At 40.0% G+C, this 23,500-nt stretch overlaps 1 protein-coding gene and 2 long non-coding RNA genes across 5 annotated transcripts; all 3 read left to right on the plus strand.

The window, feature by feature from the left end:
- Nucleotides 1–3,413: 3,413 nt before the first annotated feature.
- Nucleotides 3,414–5,742, plus strand: LOC136673619 (melanoma-associated antigen E1-like). The gene is made up of 4 exons (XM_066649208.1): nt 3,414–3,525; nt 3,604–3,666; nt 3,818–5,338; nt 5,536–5,742. Exons 1-4 carry the CDS (start codon nt 3,453–3,455, stop codon nt 5,652–5,654), a joined length of 1,776 nt encoding a protein of 591 aa, XP_066505305.1. The 5' UTR covers nt 3,414–3,452; the 3' UTR covers nt 5,655–5,742.
- Nucleotides 5,743–11,769: 6,027 nt separating this feature from the next.
- On the plus strand, nt 11,770–17,401 carry LOC136673622 (uncharacterized). The gene is made up of 3 exons (XR_010795952.1): nt 11,770–11,804; nt 15,291–15,455; nt 15,789–17,401. It is a non-coding gene; the product is annotated as an uncharacterized lncRNA (long non-coding RNA).
- A 4,109-nt stretch (nt 17,402–21,510) lies between these two features.
- LOC136673621 (uncharacterized) lies at nt 21,511–23,187 on the plus strand. Of its 3 annotated transcripts, none has more exons than XR_010795950.1 (5): nt 21,511–21,600; nt 21,679–21,741; nt 21,888–22,644; nt 22,724–22,802; nt 22,965–23,187. It is a non-coding gene; the product is annotated as an uncharacterized lncRNA (long non-coding RNA). The 3 variants fall into 3 exon arrangements; XR_010795951.1 differs by having other exon boundaries at nt 21,888–21,982; nt 22,721–22,802; nt 22,965–23,186; XR_010795949.1 differs by having other exon boundaries at nt 21,888–21,982; nt 22,965–23,185.
- The last annotated feature ends 313 nt before the right edge of the window (nt 23,188–23,500 follow it).

Below are 23,500 nucleotides of genomic sequence, written 5' to 3' on the forward strand. Positions count from 1 at the left end.
AAATGCTGCATCCCCCCTGCAGGAGCTGAGCTGGAGTTCTTGCTCCAGCTCAGGAGCAAGTAATGGTGGTAATGAGCTCCACCTTTTAATTGCACTGTGTATAAATTGGTTTAAAAGGCCTGCGAAGCCTTGCATGAAGACCATGTTGGGAGACCAGAAAATCTTTCTTCTATGTTTACTAACTCTATGGGTTCACCAAGGTTGGTTAGTCTTCTAGTTTCAGCAGCTTCTCTTGTTTCATTTTGATTCTTATCAGTTTTAACCTGTTTTTCCTCAGTGTGTAGAGTCTTCCTCAGAGTATTCCAGTCTTACCCACAGTTGAATTCTCTTTTGGAAGTGAAGCTCTGAACTCTCTCACAATATATCTGCAACATTTTTCACACACCCACCTGAACAAGTTCATTTTCTTGTAAATAAAAACATACCAAAGCCCAAAGATTTAATTTGTGTAGAGAACAATGCTATATATTTATTTCTAATGTCAATGTAAAATTAGGTGTTTATGCACTTGTATTTGAATGCTACAATATTGTTGAGAAACTAGACAAGCTGTTTTGCACTAATAGTATTTAACATTTTCTCCTGCTTTGTGGGAAGAGTCTTCTGGTGAGGTGAAGCCAACCCTAGAAACAAGAGTAGCTACAACATTACAGCCCACTCCTGGGATAGTGCCTTCTGAAGAGATGAAACATACTACAGAACCTGGTTTGACTACAACAACACAGCCAAGTTCAGTTACAGCAGAGCAGAAACAGTCAACCCATGTCAAAGGTGTTCCCCTGCCTTACAATTGGGTAGTGTTAGCAAAAACAACTTGATGCCTTTGCAGAAGGTAAGCATGTTTAGCATCAGTATAACGAAGCTTAAATATTGTGGGTTATGTTTAGTTTAAAATTGAATTTCGGGGATTATTGACTTGACAAATTTGTTTCCAAATGTACTGTGGGTTGTTTACTTTTTTTAATTATCTAACATTTCATAGGTCCTGCTTCTTGACAGTTGTGTTGCATTCCAAATGTGGAATATCTTAAATTTGTCTGTTTATTTATTTATTTTTTTTTTATTTTGGGACCTTTGCGGGCTCTTAAATCAAAAGTGAAACGTGAGGGTCTGTGGGTTCTGCTGGCCTATTTGCTCAAGGGTCAAGCCTTCAGTCCAGAGTTGGCCCAAGATTTTCTGAGTGCATAAATATGATCCATTCTGAATGACATCTTGGCTTTTTATGTGATTCTTGTATGTCTTTGTTCTCAAATTAAATTTGTATAACACTCTTGAATGTGCCTTTTTTTTTTTAATGTCTTATTTTTTTTGGATGTGAAACTTTCAGTCTTTGGGCTATGTCCTCCAGTGTTGACAATTCTGCTATTTATGGCAATGTGAATGTGACCAGGAGGCCTGGGTTGGCCTCTGTTTGCCACTGCCTGGAGTTTCTCCCAGTGTTTGGTGAACAGCTCTGCAGTTGTGCTTTTGTGGTCCTTTTGGCATCCTTTACAAGACCTGAATCCTCAGTGAAATTGCCCTGACCCCAACCAAGTTATGATCTCAGATTTGTGGGGGCAACTAATTGATCTGTAAGTAGTTAACTGAAGATGTAAATATGGATTTATTTACTGACTGAACCAAAACACTCTGGGCATAAATGACTTGTGTGCAGTTTCTTTGGAGCTGTGTGTTTTAATATGGACTAGTGTGAGAATGATGCCTGTTTTGCTGTAATTTTCCATAGGCAGTTCCTTATAAATGTTGCACATGTTACTGCATCAGCCAAAACATTGAAAAATATGCCCAGTGGAAATGCATTTCAGACCCAATTTTGTTACATACATTCATACATGAGGTCTCTGGTCCTATTGCAGTTATAGCAACAATAGGTTGGATTTGGGAATCCTATGGAGCCAGTGTATTCCACTTTAACAGCACTGTCATGGAGAAGGGGTAGTTTCCTGCCCACATGAAGATTTTCTACATGTTTCTGCATTACTGAGCCCAGAGTAGCAAAGACAGGGGCTTTATTCTCCCTATTACAGGTCAGTGGACCATCAAAAATGATTTTGGTGCAGTAATTTTAAGATAAATCTGTCTAGCATTGCTTTATTTTCAGAAAGTTATTTCATATGTGCCAAAGGTCAATAGAGGAACACAAGCTTTCAACAGCATTAACTAGTGGTTTAAACATTTTCAGCAAGACTATAGTTTGTTGGTCAATCTAGACTTTCTACGTTTCTGAAAAATACATGAAATGGGTTTATGGCACCAAAGCCAATAAGGTTCCCTGTATTCAACTCATCCTGCTGAAGTACCAAACAAAAGTAATTTCTTCCTCAGCTTATTTTTTCCTTTCATGTCCCGTCTACCAGTTTGAGTATCCTGAACAGCAACAGATATAAATCATTTTTATTTATATAAATAAATTTTGCAACATGCTTCAGGTTTAGTACAAAGCATTAATGTATCTAGTAGGGCTGTGCCATATTGTATCATGTGCAATAATATTGCAAAAATATTTCAAACAATAAATAAAAAAATATTTATTGTGATTATCATGATATTCTGACTGTTTTTTGTAATGCATTGATGCAATTAAACGTAATATGGCATACATTCATTACATCATTTAGGCACAGTGACAGGTGTGGTGCAAATTTGCTCTGCGTTCATAAATTTGCTCCCAAAGAGGAGTGTCTTCAGTCATGTGAAGGTAGTTTGGATATAAAATATCTGTATTTTTTATACAACATCAGAATCTTGGCAAGTTATGGGTATTTACATATGTTGTTTCTTCTGAATGTTTGAAATTATTAGATTGTGCTTAAATAAAATGTAATTAAATATAAATTAAGAAATATATTAAACTAATATTAAAATAACATTTATTTTGATGAAATAATGTGTTCTTGAAATGAATAAAATTATTTTCAGTGTTTTTTCATATCACCAAAGCTATCACCAAAATACCCTAAAATATCATGATATTATTTTAGGGCCATATCGCCCACCCCTAGTATCTGGACCTTGGGATATTTTTATGTAAAAGAGTTTGTCACCAGAGTCTCACATTTGAAACTGAGTGACAGGTGACCATCAGTTAAACTGAACATACATATTCACATAAAGTGGAATGCATAGATTTTGTTATTCTCCATGTTTTATTAAAGTTTAACAAAAGCTATTTATTCCAAGGTCAGTTGCAGAACAATCAAATATTCAACTGTATAGTAAATAAAAAAATATATATATATAAACCTATCATTTAAATTAATAATTATATTTAAATGATAAACAGAAGTCTATTATTTTTTATTGGAATATTTTTAGCCACACTAAAATACCACATCCTGAAGGAGCTGAGGTGGAGTACTTGCTCACAGTACTAATGAGCTCCACCTGAATGTTGATTGCACTCTGTATAAATTGGTTTCAGCCAGACTGCGAAGCCTTGCGTTTGACTGTGAATGCAAAAAAAAAAAAATATGGAAGTCCAGAAAAGGCTTCTTCTATGTTTAATAAGCCTATGGGTTTACCAAGGTTGGTTAGCCTTTTCCAGTTCCAGCATTTCCACTTGATTCATGTTGATTCTAATCTGTTTGAACCTCTTATTCTCAGTGTGGAGCACTCCAGTCTTGTCCTCAGAGCGAATTTCTGTTGACCATCCTGTTGAAAATGAAGGTCTGAACTTACTTTCACAATGCGACCTTACAAAAGTGTTCCATAAATGTTGTTTTGGGTCTATATTTCCATGGTAGTAAGTACTGACAAACAAGACAGGACCTTTTTGCTGTAACCATCAAAATTTGTTCTAAATTTTTCTCTTACTTAGTGGATTCTGGAGACCTGCATGTAGCTGAAAATGGAGATGTTACATCTGAATCTGTCACTAAAAAGGATTCATCACAACCTGAACTTGGGAAAGATTCTTCTGGAAATGTGAACCTTACTCTAGAAGCCTGTAGAGCTACAGCATCACAACCTGGATCTGAGGAGAAGTCTGGTTTAGCTACAACCTCACAGCCTAGTCTGGGGAATGGGTCTTCTGGTGAGGTGAAGCCAACCCTAGAAACAAGAGTAGCTACAACATTACAGCCCTCTTCTGGGATAGTGCCTTCTGAAGAGGTGAAACATGCTGCAGAACCTGGTTTGACTACAACCTCACAGCCAAGCTTGGGGAAAGGGTCTTTTGGTCTGGTGAATGGTGTTGTAGAAGCAAGTGTAGTTACAACACTACAGCCCAGTCTGGGGAATGGGTCTCCTGGTGAGGTGAAGCCAACCCTAGAAACAAGAGTAGCTACAACATTACAGCCCTCTTCTGGGATAGTACCTTCAGAAGAGGTGAAACATACTGCAGAACCTAGTTTGACTACAACCTCACAGCCAAGCTTGGGGAAAGGGTCTTTTGGTCTGGTGAATGGTGTTGTAGAAGCAAGTGTAGTTACAACACTACAGCCCAGTCTGGGGAATGGGTCTCCTGGTGAGGTGAAGCCAACCCTAGAAACAAGAGTAGCTACAACATTACAGCCCTCTTCTGGGATAGTACCTTCAGAAGAGGTGAAACATACTGCAGAACCTAGTTTGACTACAACCTCACAGCCAAGCTTGAAGAAAGGGTCTTTTGGTCTGGTGAATGGTGTTGTAGAAGCAAGTGTAGTTACAACACTACAGCCCAGTCTTGGGAATGGGTCTCCTGGTGAGGTGAAGCCAACCCTAGAAACAAGAGTAGCTACAACATTACAGCCCTCTTCTGGGATAGTACCTTCAGAAGAGGTGAAACATACTGCAGAACCTAGTTTGACTATAACCTCACAGCCAAGCTTGAAGAAAGGGTCTTTTGGTCTGGTGAATGGTGTTGTAGAAGCAAGTGTAGTTACAACACTACAGCCCAGTCTGGGGAATGGGTCTCCTGGTGAGGTGAAGCCAACCCTAGAAACAAGAGTAGCTACAACATTACAGCCCTCTTCTGGGATAGTACCTTCAGAAGAGGTGAAACATACTGCAGAACCTAGTTTGACTGCAACCTCACAGCCAAGCTTGAAGAAAGGGTCTTTTGGTCTGGTGAATGGTGTTGTAGAAGCAAGTGTAGTTACAACACTACAGCCCAGTCTGGGGAATGGGTCTTCTGGTGAGGTGAAGCCAACCCTAGAAACAAGAGTAGCTACAACACTACAGAAGGCACTATCCCAGGAGTGGGCTGAAGAGGTGACGCCTACTGCAGAACCTGGTTTGTCTACCACATCACAGCCAAGTTCAGTTATAGCAGAGCAGAAACAGTCAACCCCTGTCAAAGGTTTTCCCCTGCCTTACAATCAGGAAGTGTTTGAAAAACAACTTGATGCCTTTGCAGAAGGTAAGCATGTTTAGCATCAGTATAATGAAGCTTAGTGTAATGTTTAGTTTAAAATTGAATCTTGGGGTTTATTGACTTGACAGATTTGTTTCCAAATGTACTGTGGGTTGTTTACTTTTTTAAATTATCAAACATTTCATAGGTCCTGCTTCTTGACAGTTGTGATTCCAAATGTGGATTTTGTTTTAATTTATTAGGACAGCTGCGGGCTCTTAAATCAAAAGTGAAACATGAGGGTCTGTGGGTTCTGCTGGCCTATTTGCTCAAGGATCAAGCCTTCAGTCCAGAGTTGGCCCAAGATTTTCTGAGTGCATAAATATGATCCATTCTGAATGACATCTTGGCTTTTTATGTGATTCTTGTATGTCTTTGTTCTCAAATTAAATTTGTATAACACTCTTGAATGTGCCTTTTTTTTAATGTCTTTTTTTTTTTTTTTTTTTTTTCTTTTGGATGTGAAAATTTCAGTATTTGGGCTATGTCCTCCAGTGTTGACAATTCTGCTATTTATGGCAATGTGAATGTGACCAGGAGGCCTGGGTTAGCCTCTGTTTGCCACTGCCTGGAGTTTCTCCCAGTGTTTGTTGAACAGCTCTGGAGTTGTGCTTTTGTGGTCCTTTTGGCAAGACCTGAATCCTCAGTGAAATTGCCCTGACCCCAACCAAGTTATGATCTCAGATTTGTCGGAGCAACTAATTGATCTGTAAGTAGTTAACTGAAGATGTAAATATGGATTTATTTACTGACTGAACCAAAACACTCTGGGCATAAATGACTTGTGTGCAGTTTCTTTGGAGCTGTGTGTTTTAATATGGTGTCATATGAAGAATTTGATATTCTTTTTGGACCGTTCCCAAAGTAATTAAAATTTAGAAGATCTCCAAAAGATCCAAAATACACCCTCTCTCCTGAGGGAGGCGTGCTCGTTCCGGAAGCGTTACAAAAACCAGTCGAGTGAAGTTCAAAGCAAACCAAAGTATTTATTTCAATACTGGTACCAGGAGAACTAATACATAAGAAACGCAACCTAGTGCCCTTCCACGCAAAGTTCTGACCTTCCCATCTGACTCCACAGTTTTTATACCCCAAATGACGAATACCCTGCTGGCAAGGCGTTTCTGGCTGATTAACATATATTAATATGCATAATTAGACATGTTAGTACTCAGGTTTCTGCGTGCATGTTTCCCATGCACCTATGACCCCAAAACACTCATCCTGCACTTCTGACTCTGTAGGTTTTATTACCCACACTCCTTTTCTGTCACCAAGATTCAGAGGGGTCACTAATGGACTTTAAGGTCACTGAGGTGCCCTAAAATTCAACTGTCCTAACTAACACTTGGAATTTATACTACCAGCCTAAGTGCAGATCTGTTAAAAGATCTAAGGAATTAGAAAAGTGTAAACACTGAGTCAGCATGTCAGAAGGTGTGCAGATTCTAAACTGTTTAAATGCATGGTTAAAATACTGGTTAATCATTCATATGAATACAAGGTTTCATACAATGAATATGTAATTATACTTTCTAATTTTAACTAATCATCATTCAATGATATTTGTCCACTAATACAAAGTAATAAAATTATTTTTCACAACAATTCCCCCTTTTGACCTGTCCAACTGACAGGTCAATACATTTAAATAAATGATAAGCAATTAATGTTAAATTGGTCTGCCTAGGTCACCCCCGGTTTGGCGAGTGACTTAGGTAGAGCGTGATGGCAGATTGTGGTGGTAGCGGGCAATTACACCACTCCTGTTAGGAGTGGACACCTCTGTCCTACCACTCACTCTCTGGACTAAGAGATTACAATGAGCCCTATATGTATATGTGTTAAAGTGTATTCTTCATCCATTGGTAGGGATCTGCGCTGGGGGCAAGGATAGACTTTCCTTGTCGTGCCCCTGCCTCAGGGGATTATTCTGCCCCTATGTTGGTTGAGGCTGCTTGATCAGCCTCTTCTGAGGTGTTGTTTTCCTTCAGTGAATGTTTGATGTTAGATGTCGGTGCGGCTCTGCACTGTGTGAGGTGGTACCATTATAAGCCTTTACCCTTCAGCCGGACTGCACAACTGGTTCTCTCTGTCACCTGGTAGGGTCCTGTCCAGCGAGGTTCGTACCACTTCTGCTTGATAACCTTCAGGAGGACCCAGGGTGAGACTGTCACTTCTGGATCCTTCTCCTCCGTTTCTTCTCCTTCTCTCCTTTCCTGCACCTGTATAGAGAAATCTTTACAAACAGCTTCTAGTTCTCATATAGCTGTCAGTACTCTGCTTGAGGTAGTTTCTGGGGGGACGCAAGCGCGCTGGAGGGGCCTGGAAAAGCGATGCCCCTCCCTAATTCAAAAGGAGTGAACCCTGTATTTCTGTTCACTTAACTACGGACACTAATTAAAACAATTGGAAGGGCATCAAGCCAATTCATGCCCGTGGCCAGTTTAATTTTTGCTAATTTGATTTTCAAATTTTGATTCATCCTCTCCACCTGACCTTGTGAGGCAGGATGATACACACAACCATAGCTATGGCGCAGCCCCAACGACTGCTCCACCCACTGCAGTGTTTTACTCGTGAAATGACTCCCGCTATCTGAAAAAATATAAAAAATAAAAAATTTTCCTAGGAAACCCATGGTTCGTAATCCAACAATTAATCAGAAACTTACAGACTGATTTTACATCTTCCCTCAGAGTGGGGAGTGCCTCTACCCACCCCGATAATCTATCTACTACGACCAGGAGATATCTATATCTCCTAATGGGGTCAATCATATCTGGGTAATCCATTTTAATCTCATGTCCATGAGAATCTGGCAATGGAAACCTTCCTGGAGCTAGTTTAAATGCTTTTGTTACATTCTGAATGTTACAAATCTGACATTTAGTGATGTAATCAACCACTAATGCTGACATGTATGCCACCATTGTTTTTAATTTTCCAGTGTTTTGTTGTTTTCCTATATGTGCCACTTCTAATGCTGAAATTACTGCTAGCAGTTCTGCCTTCTGCGCCGATGGGTTTTGTTTCACTTCGTCTGCAATAACTGTCTGAAACTCATGTGTTTCCCCCTTCGCTTCCTAAACTACTGCGTATCCTGCTCTGACTTCACCTGTATCTGCCCTGTACCCACACCCATCCGTCCATAGATTCCATGACCCTGGAATGGGTGTGGCTTGTAAGTCTGGTCTTACTTTTCCTTGCCTTTCCACCTGTTCCTCGCATTCATGTGGTGGACCTTCCATCATCCCATCCGCCATATTAACTCCTTCGTGTGTAGGTGATGTTGGGTGCAGTCAATGCTTTGTGAATGCGTCTCTGTCTCAATGGAGTGAGTGTAAACATCTGTGAGTTTATGTACGCTACTACTCCATGTGTGGTTAGAATGCGCAATGGATATCCTGCTGTGCTGTTTTCTGAACTAATTTAGTCAGTCCTGCTACATGTCTTGTGCACTTTGATTGTCTCCTCTCTATAAGGTCCAATGGGACACTTAAATACATTAGTAGTGCTCTACCATCCCCCTTTTTCTGAAACAGTACACCATTTATCACAGTGTCTGTTTCAGAAACATCTGTGTAAAAAGGTAATGAATAGTCAGGTCTGGCTAAGTCAACTGCGACGGATAAGGCTTGTTTAACGTCTATAAACGCCTGTTCAGACTCCACCGTCCAATTAAGCTTACCAGACAAATTTCTCATCCCTAGAGATTTCACCATGTCTAAAAGGTTATGTTCGTCCAACAAAGTCAGTAATGTATTGTCTGCTGTAACCAGTCAGTTCTAAAAATGCTAACATGTTCTTACACAGTCTCTGGTTTGTTGTTTATATTGGGCAATCCAAATTGGTTGTGTAATATTCATACAAAAATAGACAAGTGTCTGATTAGTCTATCATACATCATCTGGTCCTGTGGACCACAATGTGTCAGGTAGTGATGCTAATAATACCTCCATCTGTAGATAATCACAGTCCTCACAACCATGGTGTCTAGGCAGCAATTAATGGTGCAATGTGACCAAGATGAGTGAGTTATCAGTGATGTGATATGTCTGTGTGGACTGCGAAAACATGACACCAAGCAGCTGTGTCCTGACCCAATCCGTGGCCTCATTTGCTCTTTATACCATAGGGCCCAACTGCTTGGCCTCGTGTCTCTGATCGACAGCTAGTGAAATGTGTGGTGCCGCCGTGTCAGACAGTTTGTACCAACAATGTTGTTGTGGTGTTAGTGAAACAGGAGATGCCACCCCTTCAAGACCCACATAAATCCCAGTGGTATTAACCGACCACTGTGTGCCCTCTAATTCTGTTTTGAAAATATTCATAATAAGTTAAATCTCCCCCTACATCATAAAACAGGGTGACATGGAATGGGTCGGGCGGAGGAACGTAGGGTGCCATGGCTGTAATCCAAGTCGACCAGTGGTGGAACAAGGCAATGAGTCGTGGTGACCGGTCCGTCTGTCCAGTCACTAAAGCCCAGGAAATGTCTATCGACTCATCCTGTTGAGGTCTCATCAGGTACATACCGTCAGTGTACCCCACCACTGCCACAGTTTTGAGTCCGTCCAACCACGTAAATGTGATCCCATCTGGTTGGCATAAAATAGTCAACAAGTCTCTACCACAAATGTTCAAGGGTGCTTGTGGTGGAATTAAAAATGAATGTGACACAGTCTGTGTACCAGTACTGACTGGCAAATGTCTTGTTTTTGGCAGTGATGTAGATTTCCCCGAAAAGCCCCTTACTTGCACAGTGTGTTCGCTCATCAGATGTGCAGGTAATACAACGTTGATGGCTGACCATGTGGCTCCCATGTCCACCAGAAAAACTATTTCGGAGGCCCCCACAGTTAATGACAGCATGGTTCTGCCCTGGCCCTGCTGTCCTGGTGCTCCTCATGGCCCCGTCAATGTCCACCCCACGGCTCCATGCTGTATTGGCCAGCAGGAAGATGTGATGGCTCCGGTTTTGGTGCCGCCTGTGGTTGTGGTGCCTGTTGTGGATAGCTGGTGTCAGTAGACAGTGGTGCCCTACATTGTGCTGCCCAGTGGTCCAAAGCTCCACATCTTAGACATGCCGCTGTCCGACGGCGGGCCCTGCCCCTCCTCCCACCATTACCACGCCCCCTGCCCCATGAGTAGGGCCGATATGAGAAATATGGACTTGGTCCATAATTATACGGTGGGTTTTGTGGTGGCCCTGATTGTGTAGGCATATATGTGTTTTTGTTCATAAATATTTCTTGTGATTGCATATGTGGCAGTGCAGTCATAGGCATCATGGTGTCAGACTTTATTTGCTTTTTATTATTATTTGTAGATTTCCTGGCTTCTGCTAGTTGAACAGTTAGTAGGTCTCTTTGTAACTTAAGTATCTCCTTGTCTTTATTATCAATTTTTTCCTTATAATTGTTCATATGGAAAAGATCATAGTTAGGTTTAGTAGATGTCTCAGCCTTTTTCTCTATTTCAGCTGCTTCCATGGAAGTAGTCGATCTTTTAATAATATTTCTAAAATCCCCAAGTGCTAGAGTCATGCCACCTGTCAGACTGTCCAGCTTTCTAATCCAAGCAGCCGCTCCACTACAGAAAGGCAGAAGCTGATCGACCAAAGTCTGTGCATCAGTTAATGATAATGGTACATATTTATATGTTCCTGTACTAGTGGCCACTAATGGAAACATAGTGTCAACGTTATTGTCAGTCTTATATCTGTCAGGCGGATGTCGAGGTCCGGTGCTACGTCTCAAAATGTCCGTTTTGTCTGAAGTTTGCATGTCGCATTCTAAAGTCTGTTTTTTTTAAGTCCAATTGTCTCTGTTCTTCTAATATGAGTTTTTCCATGGCACGCAATGTTTTGTTCAAATCAGAAAGCCGTCTACCACCACGTCGTCCATTCGCACTGTCCTCATCATCTGCTATATGTCCGTCATCCTGATCATAGTCAGCCGTTGTGACATGGCCCTCTAAATCTGCTTTAATCCTGATTTTTTGTTTATTTTTACGTGGCATCGAGTTCTTAAATGATGTTGTTAGTGTTTGTTTATCGACAAGGCGCAGATTATCCTGTTCTACATGCTTTCCCGTGTCATCAATAATGTCATAACGGTCAGTATTAATATCCGTATGTGTATTTAAAATTGACTCATGTGGCTTTCGCAATTGGAATGGGTCGTGTATGTGTGCTTTTGTATATGTGTCACTTTGAGCTGGCTGCTCACAAGCAAAATCCCGGCCACTTGTGTCTGTCTGTACGCTCACTTTGCCGGAATCAACACTGAAAACAGGGAGGATATTATCAACTGGTGGGACATTATCAACTGGTGTGACGTGACCTATGTTGTATGGGGGAGGCGGAGCTGTAGGCTCCTCCCCCTTGTGTTTCATATCACTGTCCACTTCCGTGTTCTACGCAGTGAGTTAAACGGCGTTCGAGTGTGACTGACCTGTTGTTTTCAAAGTAAGAGCTGCGTAATGAGACTGAGGAACGCCATTTTAAAATTTAGAAGCTCCGCAATGTCTATTTTAGCTATTTTTAAACTTGCGTTTGCCTTAGGTCTTTGGAAAAGGCTAGCCTTACTAACCTCTGCTTCAGCCTGACATAATCTTTCCTCCAGCTCTCTTTTCAACTGATTAATACCGGTGATTAAACAAGTTTTCTCCCCTGTATGTAATTTAGCCCATGTTTCAAATCTCTGTAGCACACTTTTGTGCACATTAACCCGCTTTTAAAAATATATTTCTCCCTGTTTTAATCCCTCAGTTATTATTTCAATTTGTTGTACAAACGGTTTCCATTCCCAGTTCCCCACGCCGTAAATGGCGTTTAATTCATTATGCAAGTCTCTAGGAGTAGCCATAGTGTCTGTAAGAAGCTGATTAAAAAATTGGACCTTACCTGAAATGGTCTTCGTTCTAGTTCACCCTTTAATTGCAAATCAATTATCACCGTTAGGTTTCATTGCAATTCAGAGTGAATTAAAACAGTTTCCCAGCACCCACGCAAATCGCCCACGCAGCCGCCGCTGCTCTCAGCACAGTCCGCCTTAGTTTATATAAAAGAAAAAGTCCAAAGTTTTACAGTCAAGTTTACAAACTCAGCCAATAAAAGCAGAACCTCCTCAACCCTGTGAAGAATTTCACAGGTTGATATAAAACATAAGTTTGTCTTCAAACACAGTATTGAATATAAAAGCAAGTCAAGCCTAATTTACATGAAGTATGAAACCGACCCACGGACCGAAAAAGCTTGTTAGGCAGAAGCAAATACCACGCCAATATACGAAATACAATTTATAGTAAATAGAAAAAGCAAGAAAAGCAGGACTAGTATCTCACAACACAGAATTAAACCAACGACTATATTTTAAAAACGAAAACAAGGTTCCAGCCACACTCAACAGTCCACAGGCCACAGTGAAATCACAAGATATATTATAACAAGTGAAAGCAAAATTTAATGAACTAGAGAAATAGCAAGCAGGTTACAAAATATGTTATGAAGAACGAAAAATTCAAACCGTGGCAGAAAATAAAATTATTATTATATTTTTTTTTTAGACTAATTACCATAGTTAAAAATACTAACTAAACCAGAAAAATAAGATTCTTAGGACAATAAGCAGTAAACAAAATATATTTTATCCACCACCAGCCTAAATAAACAATATCAAAGAAACCAGATTCAAAATTAGAGCAAGTGTTCAATTAACAATTTTCCCTTAAATTCCCGTGTTTAAACCTTACAATTACCTCAATATATCCTATTAATTACTCAGCTTTACACTTTGCTCTCCTTTCTCCTGTTCTCAACCTCTAAAAACGTCTTTCTGGAGCTCATTATATATATTTTCTTAATGTATAGTCTCCAAGAAAGCTCATTTAATTTACTTTATATATTTTACTTTAAAACGTCTTCCGTTCAGGCTCATTGTCATAGATAAACAAACCCCTTATTTTATTGAGGTTCATATTCTTTAAATAACTGTCCTTGAACGAAGCTCATAATTTATACCATTACAAATTTCTTTCCCTATTAATTTCTAAATCTCTCTTTATGACATTTTCCATTCTCATTAAACACACTCTCTCACTGACACTCTAAAAACAGAGATGTCCTTTCCCCCCTTTTCTCTAAACACACTCACATAAAATTTATGGCTCTGTACAGCACATGGAGGGTTTTCCACACACACACACTCAAAAACAACCGCAGAAGAAAAGGGGGTTGATCAGTCCCCCACTTTCTCCATTCTCTCCCAAAAAAAAATTCTTTCAGCTGACACACACACACACACATACACATACACAGCAAGACACTCCTCTATCGCCCTCTAGCGAGCAGAGACATACACAACAGTCATGCAAATAGCCCCAAAAAATAACACAGCCTCTTAGAACATAGAACACACGAATACACAATCAGGTTGCATTAAAATACACTTCAAACCGTGGCGGGAACAACTTCCGCTCTTTTTAAATTAATAAATACGCGGGGACAACTTCCGCTCGCGGGCACGACATCCGCTAATATTAATATACTTTAGAGGAGACGAACTCTCACGGACTAACCCTTAGACCAGGCAATTAACACGAAACCTCGTCAGGTTCCGAGCTGAGGACGCCACCACTCTGTCTCAGATGGGAACCAATCATCCATCTATACCATTTTAAATTCCATTATAAAAAACCATGATGGGCACAACTTCCATCGAAACCATAATAAAAACCATAACCAAGCAACCCCAAATGTATAAACCAATAACACATTATAAAAACATATTTAAAATAAATTGATTTGCTCATTACCTCACTCCAGACCGCCTTCAGACCTCCGCACCACTCTGATTTAGAAATTCCAATATGCAGAATTTGAATAAAACAGGGTCTGCTCACCCACCTCAATAAATTGCGGCCGCGAGTGGAAAGTGGAGTCCGAAGTCGGTCTTGTTCTCACACTTCCGCACGTCCGGGGTCACCAATTGAAGAATTTGATATTCTTTTTGGACCGTTCCCAAAGTAATTAAAATTTAGAAGATCTCCAAAAGATCCAAAATACACCCTCTCTCCTGAGGGAGGCGTGCTCGTTCCGGAAGCGTTACAAAAACCAGTCGAGTGAAGTTCAAAGCAAACCAAAGTATTTATTTCAATACTGGTACCAGGAGAACTAATACATAAGAAACGCAACCTAGTGCCCTTCCACGCAAAGTTCTGACCTTCCCATCTGACTCCACAGTTTTTATACCCCAAATGACGAATACCCTGCTGGCAAGGCGTTTCTGGCTGATTAACATATATTAATATGCATAATTAGACATGTTAGTACTCAGGTTTCTGCGTGCATGTTTCCCATGCACCTATGACCCCAAAACACTCATCCTGCCCTTCTGACTCTGTAGGTTTTATTACCCACACTCCTTTTCTGTCACCAAGATTCAGAGGGGTCACTAATGGACTTTAAGGTCACTGAGGTGCCCTAAAATTCAACTGTCCTAACTAACACTTGGAATTTATACTACCAGCCTAAGTGCAGATCTGTTAAAAGATCTAAGGAATTAGAAAGATGTAAACACTGAGTCAGCATGTCAGAAGGTGTGCAGATTCTAAACTGTTTAAATGCATGGTTAAAATACTGGTTAATCATTCATATGAATACAAGGTTTCATACAATGAATATGTAATTATACTTTCTAATTTTAACTAATCATCATTCAATGATATTTGTCCACTAATACAAAGTAATAAAATTATTTTTCACAACACATACTAGTGTGAGAATGATACCTGTTTTGCTGTAATTTTCCATAGGCAATTCTTTATAAATGTTGCACATGTCACTGTATTGGAAAAAAATATGCCCAGTGGAAATGCATTTCAGACCCAATTTTTTTTTTTTTTTTTTTTTACATACATTCATACATGTTCTCTGGTCCTATTGCGGTTATAGCAACAAGAGGTTGGATTTGGGTATCCTATGGAGCCAGTGTATTCCACTTTAACAGCACTATCATGGAGAAGGGGTAGTTTCCTGCCCACATGAAGATTTTCTATGTGTTTCTGCATTGCTGAGCTCAGAGTAGCGAAGACAGGGGCTTTATTCTCCCTATTACAGGTCAGTGGAGCATCAAAATGATTTTGGTGCAGTAATTTTAAGATAAATCTGTCTAGCATTGCGTTATTTTCAGAGTTATTTCATATGTGCCAAAGGTCAATAGAGGAACACAAGCTTTCAACAGCACTAACTAGTGGTTTAAACGTTTTCAGCAAGACTATAGTTTGTTGGTCAATCCAGACTTTCTATGTTTCTGAAAAAAGCAATCCGTTTGGCTGTTCCTGTACCCGTTTAGAAGAAACTGTTTTGATTGCTCTAGTTTTCCTGTTTCTACAATTATTTCTGTACTTATTTGTTTTTACAACTTACTAACCATCCATAGATCTCTTATAGATTGTCTCCACAGGAATATTTATTACAGAGGCACTAAAACAGCCACCGGACCCTGGAGTAACGTTTCTCGTTTAGTAAAGTTACTAAAATCAACCAAAAACGGTAAGTACCTGCAATTCCATGGCTACTACTGGCTGTTTTGCCTGCTCAGAGTGTGGCATGTTTAGGTTAACCCCCTTTTCCACCTCTAGTGATAACGATAGTGATTGTGTTTGTGCCAAGTGTCAGCTAGTTGGCTCTCTGATGGATAAAGTGGACCAGCTAGAAGTGCGCATCTGGAGCTTATTATTATCAAGAGATAAACAGAGTCAGTGCTAGCAAATCCGGGTGCCTTAGGGAGAGTTAGCACCCCCTCGACTCCGGCGTTAGAGCCCTCACAGCGGAGTGAATGGGTGACGTCTCGGCAATATAGCCGGAAAGCTAAGGCTGATGCTAACGCTGAGGCCAAAGCTAGCCCACCGGGACACCACGCTCCTCCGATTCGCGTGTCAAACAGGTTTGCCCCGCTCAGCAAAGCACCCGCTGAGGAGCCTGTTAAGAGTGCTCTGGTTATAGGAGACTCTATTGTTCGACACGTGAAATTAGCTACTCCTTTAGGGGCGCCGGCAGTAACAGTTAGCTGTTTATCTGGAGCCAGAGCGTTGGATATTAGTGGCAACCTTAGACTGTTAGCTAATAGGAGATATTCGAGGATAGTCATTCATGTAGGGGCCAATGATATTTGTCTGAGGTAACTAAGGGTAATATTAGAGGTGATTAAATTGGCCCAGATGTCCGATGCCGTAATCTGCTCTGGTCCCATCCCATTGCTGCGTTGAAGCCTACAGCAGACTTTCGGCGTTAAACTGCTGGATGTCCAAGTGGTGTTCCGAAAATCAAGTGGGCTTTATAGAAAGTTGGTTACGTTTCGAGGGCAAGCCTGGTCTTGTAGGTAGGGATGGTATCCACCCCACGCGGGAGGTTGCTGCCTTACTTTCTTGCAGCATAGCACATAGTCTTTTAGTTAGTCAGCAGAGTAGTGTAGACAGCTGCTGACAACCCAGAGCCCGGACCAGGCCGCAGACAGACAGACTAAAGCGACCGTCTGTGAACTGCCTTGAGGCGTCACCTAGGTTCAACTGCATCGAAACTGTGTCTTTCCCCCGAACTAAATGTAAAAGTAGAAAATCAAAATCAGCATGTTTCAGCAACCTGATCAATATTAAATCATACACATATGATAGCAGCAACACCTCAGAACTAAAATTTGGGTTACTCAACATGAGATCACTAAACTCAAAAGCAGTCATCGTAAATGATATCATAAGTGATCATAAATTCAACGTTTTCTGTCTCATGGAAACGTGGGTTAGATCAAATGAATATTTAGCACTAAATGAAGCCACCCCCCTAGGCTATAATTATGTACATAGCCCAAGATTATCAGGCAAAGGAGGTGGAGAATGTGTAATTTACCAAAATACCCTAGAAATTAGTCTTAAACAATCTGACATCTTCACTTCTTTTGAGGTTCTCTCCACCATTATTACAAATCTGGTCACAAAAAAGGATGCATTTTTATTATGCAACATTTACAGACCACCAGGGCCTTACTTAGAATTTCTGAAAGAATTCAGCGATTTTTGCTACAAACCTGGCGGTTTGCAATCATAAAGATATAATTGTAGGAGATTTCAATATTCATTTTGATAAGGAAAGTGACCCACTAAAAAGGCATTTACCTCAATCTTAGACTCTATTGGTATTACTCAAAATGTAACAGGGCCTACACACTACTGCAGTCACACTTTAGACTTAGTTCTGACACTAGGTCTTAACATTGACAAAATTAATATCTTACTGCAATCCTCAGCAATCTCCGACCATTACCTAATTTCATATGAGCTACGTCTTAGCCATAATATATGTAAGACCCCTCGCTATTCTACAAAGCGTATAATAAAACCATCTACCGCCCTACAATTTATAGAAAACCTCCCAGAAATATCAACACCAGTTCCCACTTGATCAGACCCAATGGCGATAGATGTACTAACTGACTATTTAGAAAATACCTGTCGATCTACTTCAGAAAAGGTAGCACCACTTAAACATAAAAGTATAAGACAGAAAAAGCTTGCACCATGGTATAATGATAAAACCCGTACTTTAAAACAAACATCACGGAAACTAGAGCGGAAATGGCGATCAGCCAAGCTGGAAGTGTTCCATTCTGCCTGGAAGGACAGCCTTATAGAGTATAGAAATGCCCTCACTAAAGCTCGCTCAGAATATCTGGCCTTGCTGATCTGCAATAATAAAAATAATCAGAGAGTACTGTTCAGTGTGTTTTCCAGAACTACAAAAAAATCAAACAGGTTCCGAACAACTAATTCCAGCAACTCTCACCAGTAAAGATTTTATGGACTTTTTTAATAATAAAATTGAGAATGTTAGACAACAAACTCAAGCCACAGTATGAAATCCGACCTGGCTGCCACCCGATGTGACTGATATAAAACATAATGTAATTGTAAAAGAAAGACTTGAAACCTTTTACCCACTCCCACAGTTAGAACTAGAGAAGATTATCACCTCCGTACAACTTGCATACTTGATGCAATTCCCACAAAATTACTCTAAGTACTACCAGCTATTGTCAATCGTCTTTTAACTGTAGTAAACCCATTGCTTAGCCTGGGCCATATACCCAAAGCTTTTAAACTAGCAGTTATTAGACAGTGTACTAGCATCAAGATTTGGTTTCTTGATCATAGGTTTAATTACAGGCCTATTTCTAATCTGCCATTTCTATCCAAGATCTTAGAAAAAGCTGTGGCCCAACAACTTAGTTCATATCTACATAAGAACCATATATATGAAAAATTCCAATCTGGATTCAGGCCACATCATAGTACAGAGATAGCTCTAGTTAAGATAACAAATGATCTTCTTCTTGCCTCTAATAAAGGCCACGTATCCCTGTTGGTGCTTCTTGACCTAAGCGCAGCCTTCGATACAATAGACCACAATATTCTCATAGAAAGTTTAGAAAACATGGTGGGAATTTCAGGGACAGCCCTATTATGGTTCAAATCTTACTTAAGGTAACGTTATCTAAACGTAAACAATCTAAATTCAAATTATTCTAAAGGCTTTTTTATACATGGCTATATTTTAGGACCATTATTTTTTACATTATACATGTTACCGCTAGGCACAGTTATAAGAAACCATGACATTAAATTTCACTGTTATGTAGGCGACACGCAATTGTATATTTCAGCCAAGCCCAATGACAAACACAGATTAAAGAAAATAGAGGACTGTGTAAAAGACATGAAAGGCTGGATGTTGCGGAACTTCCTCCTTTTAAACAGCAAAAAAGAGGTCCTGCTTTTGGCTCCAAAGGTGGCAAGAAATAAATGATCAGATTTAATTTTAAATCTCGCTGACTTTCCAGTTAAACCTGGTTCAACAGCAAAAATTCTTGGTGTCATAATTGACCCGGATTTATCATTTGATCAACACATAGGCAGTATCACTAGGACAGCTTTTTTACATATTCGCAATATTGCTAAGATTAGACATGCCTTATCCCTGCAGGATGCAGAAACATTAGTACATGCCTTTATTACTTCAAGGCTTGACTACTGTAACGCACTATTGTCAGGATGCACCAGCAGCAATTTAAGAAAACTTCAACTAGTTCAAAATGCTGCAGCCAGGGTCCTCACTAAAACTAGAAAATTTGAACCTATCAGCCCAGATCTATCATCACTTCATTGGCTGCCTGTATAATTCCGCATTGACTACAAAATTGTTATTAACATATAAAGCTCTACATGGGCTCTCTCCTGAATACCTTCAAGATACAATTTCCTATTATGAGCCTCCACGTTTACTCAGATCACAGAATACTGGTTTTTTAATTGTTCCCAGAATTCAGAAGCTGGGGCAAGAGCCTTTTCTTATAAAGCCCCCAAACTCTGGAATGATCTTCCAGAAAATGTTCGGGAATCTTCAAATCTAGGCTAAAAACTTATTTTGTTTTATATTTTGATAGTTAATGCTCCCTCATGGATAAAGGCGGCAGATCCGGGGGGTCCTTGGACACAGGGAATTATAGTAAACTGAGATGCTGGTGCTCTCGTCCCGCCGCTTCACACGATCACTTAGGTTTGTTGACGGTGGAGCGGAGGGATGCCAGTGTTTCAGGATGCTCCCGTGTCTGGTTCTCTCCTTTTAGTTAAAGCTGTCATAGTCAGATCTGCCGGAGTCATTAGCCACACTCTGGAAATGTTCACATTTTCTGCTTTACAAACACCAAAGAGTTCAAAACTAATTCCATCCCTTTACATTTTTCTGAGTAAACGACTGCCCACCTGTCTGTCTGGACACTGATGGATGACTGTCGAGATCCTCCTGCACGCTTCAGACCAGCTGCCCATGCTCCAGCAACCACCAAGTGCCATGAAGCTGCCCCTACACTGAAGTTCTCACGGACTACTAATTGTTATCACCAGTAGATTGACCAGAGGAGGATAGGTCACCCCTTGTGAGCATTGGTTCCTCCCAAGGTTTCTTCCTCAGCTGAGGGAGTTTTTCCTTGCCACTGTCGCCCCTGGCTTTCTCACTTGGGGTTTTTTACATTTTTTTTTTTTTTTTTTTAACATTTCATGTCAAATCTTTGTCTTACTGGAATTCTGTGAAGCTGCTTTGTGACAACATCAGTTGTAAAAAGCGCTATACAAATAAATTTGATTTGATCTGAAAAATGCATGAAATGGGTTTATGGCACCAAAGCCAATAATGTTCCCAGTATTCAACTCATCCTGCTGAAGTACCAAACAAATGTAATTTCTCCCTCAGCTTCTTTCTTCCTTTCATGTCCCATCTACCAGTTTGATGATCCTGAACAGCAACAGATATAAATCATTTTTATTTATATAAATTATTTTGCAACATGCTTCAGGTTTAGTGCAAAGCATTAATGTATCTAGTAGGGCTGTGCCATATTGTATCATGTGCAATAATATTGCAAAAATGTTTCAAACAATAAAAAAATATATATTGTGATTACCATGATATTCTGACTGTTTTTTGTAATGCATTGTTGCAGTTAAACGTAATATGGCATACATTCATTACATCATTTAGGCACAGTGTGCGGTGCGAATTTGCTCTGCGTTCATAAATTTGCAGTGTTTTTTCATATCGCCAAAGCTATCACCAAAATACCCTAAAATATCATGATATTATTTTAGTCATATCGCCCACCCCTAGTATCTGGAACTTGGGTATTTCTATGTAAAAGAGTTTGTCAGCAGAGTCTCACATTTGAAACTGAGTGACAGCTGACTATCAGTTAAACTGAACATACATATTCACATAAAGTGGAATGCATAGATTTTGTTATTGTTACTCCATGTTTTATTATAGTTTAACAAAAGCTATTTATTCCAAGGTCAGTTGCAGAACAATCAAATATTCAACTGTACAGTAAATTAACAAAAAAATATAAATCTATCATCCTGTTCTTTGTGCAATGACACTTATATATTTTTTTAAATTAATAATTATATTTAAATGATAAACAAAAGTCTATAATTTTTTATTGGAATATTTTTAGCCACACTAAAATGCCACATCCTGAAAGAGCTGAGGTGGAGTACTTGCTCACAGTACTAATGAGCTCCACCTGAATGCTGATTGCACGCTGTATAAATTGGTTTCAGCCAACCTGACAAGCCTTGTGTTTGACTGTGAATGCAAAAAATGGAAGTCTAGAAAAGGCTTCTTCTATGTTTAATAAGCCTATGGGTTTACCAAGGTTGGTTAGTCTTTTCCAGTTCCAGTATTTCCACTTGTTTCATGTTGATTCTAATCAGTTTGAACCTCTTATTCTCAGTGTGGAGCGCTCCAGTCTTGTTCTCAGAGCCAAGTTCTGTTGACCATCCTGCTGGAAATGAAGGTCTGAACTTTCTTTCCCAATGTGACAAAAGAGTTCCATGAATGTTGTTTTGGGTCTATATTTCCATGGTAGTAAGTACTGAGAAACAAGACAGGACCTTTTTGCTGTAACCATCAAAATTTGTTCTGAATTTTTCTCTTACTTAGTGGACACTGAAGACCACTGAAGACCTTGTAGCTGAAAATGGAGATGTTACATCTGAATCTGTCACTGAAAAGAATTCATCACAACCTGAACTTGGGTAAGATTCTTCTGGAAATGTGAACCTCACTGTAGAGGCCTGTAGAGCTACAGCATCACAACCTGGATCTGAGGAGAAGTCTGGTTTAGCTATAACTTCAGAACCCTGTCTGGGGAATGGGTCTTCTGGTGAGGTGAAGCCAACCCTAGAAACAAGAGTAGCTACAACATTACAGCTCACTCCTAGTTTAGTACCTTCTGAAGAGGTGAAACATACTGCAGAACCTGGTTTGACTACAACCTCACAGCCCAGCTTGGGGAAAAGGTCTTTTGGTTTGGTGAATGATGTAGTAGAAGCAAGTGTAGTTACAACACTACAGCCTAGTTCTGGGCAAGAGTCTTCCGGTGAGGTGAAGCCTACCCTAGAAACAGGAGTAGCTACAACATTACAGCCCACTCCTGGGATAGTACCTTCTGAAGAGGTGAAACATACTGCAGAACCTGGTTTGACTACAACCTCACAGCCCAGCTTGGGGAAATGATCTTTTGGTCTAGTGAATTATATTGTAGACTCAAGTGTAGTTACAACACTGCAGTCTAGTTCCGAGCAAGAGGTGCCTTCTGAAGAGGTTAAACATACTGCAGAACCTGGTTTGACTACAACATCACAGCCAAGCTCAGTTATGGAGTCTCCTGGAACCATGACTCCCGCTGCAAACCAAGGTACTGCATCTGAACCTAGATCTAGAAGTGCCTATGTAATGGTCAGATCGTCTAATTTGAATGTCTATTCCGTCAGCAGAGCAGAAAGTCTATGAAAGGTCTACCCCTGCCTTCCAATTGTAAAGCATCTGAAGAAAAACTTGATACCTTTGCGGAAGGTAAGTTTTCCTGTTGGTAAAATCAAGTTTAAATTACTGTGAGTGAAATGTTTCAAATGAATTTATATTACTGGCTTGAGAAATTTGTTCCATGAAGCAGTATGTAGAATCTCACCATTCATCAAATGTCACTTTATTCTATTTTTTTCTCTTTTTAAATAGAGGATTTGCAGGCCCTTAAAGCAAAGGTGAAACATGAGGGTCTGTGTGTTCTGCTGTCCTTTTTGCTCAAGGAACAAGCCTTCAGTCCAGTGGTGGCCCAAGAATTTCTGAGTGCATAAATGTGATCCATTCTGAATGAGGTCTTGGCCTCTGCTTATGTAATGCTTGAGTGGCTTGCCTCTAAAATAAATGTCCTCTTTAACTGTTACTTTCAATTTGTATGTAGTAAGTTCTTTGGGCAGTTAGTTGGTTTGATAAACTGGAACCAAATTTAATTAAAACTGAAAAGCATCCATCCATTATCTGTAACCGCTTATCCAATTTAGGGTCGCGGAACTGAAAAGCATTTTTTTCTTTTTCCATTTAAATGGAATTGATTGTTTAATGAGTTTGGTCAATGGTGCATTGTAACAAAATGCAGTGCTCTGCAGGAATAGAACTAAATGTAGGCCCCTAAAAAGGGGCCCAATACAGGGCTGTGCATGGTCACCTCAGCTATCTGCTCTATCTTGAACCATTTGCTCAATGTTAGGCAA

Source organism: Hoplias malabaricus, chromosome 17 (assembly GCF_029633855.1).
Source record: "Hoplias malabaricus isolate fHopMal1 chromosome 17, fHopMal1.hap1, whole genome shotgun sequence".
Classification (NCBI taxonomy): domain Eukaryota; kingdom Metazoa; phylum Chordata; class Actinopteri; order Characiformes; family Erythrinidae; genus Hoplias; species Hoplias malabaricus.

What these genes read in the sequence shown, in the direction of transcription:
- LOC136673619 (XM_066649208.1), top strand. Translation starts at nt 3,453, where the DNA reads ATGCAAAAAAAAAAAAATATGGAAGTCCAGAAAAGGCTTCTTCTATGT. An exon ending in AAGCCTATGGGTTTACCAAG is followed by an intron (nt 3,526 to 3,603) that starts GTTGGTTAGCCT and finishes TCTTATTCTCAG; the next exon opens with TGTGGAGCACTCCAGTCTTG. An exon ending in ACTTGATGCCTTTGCAGAAG is followed by an intron (nt 5,339 to 5,535) that starts GTAAGCATGTTT and finishes TTAATTTATTAG; the next exon opens with GACAGCTGCGGGCTCTTAAA.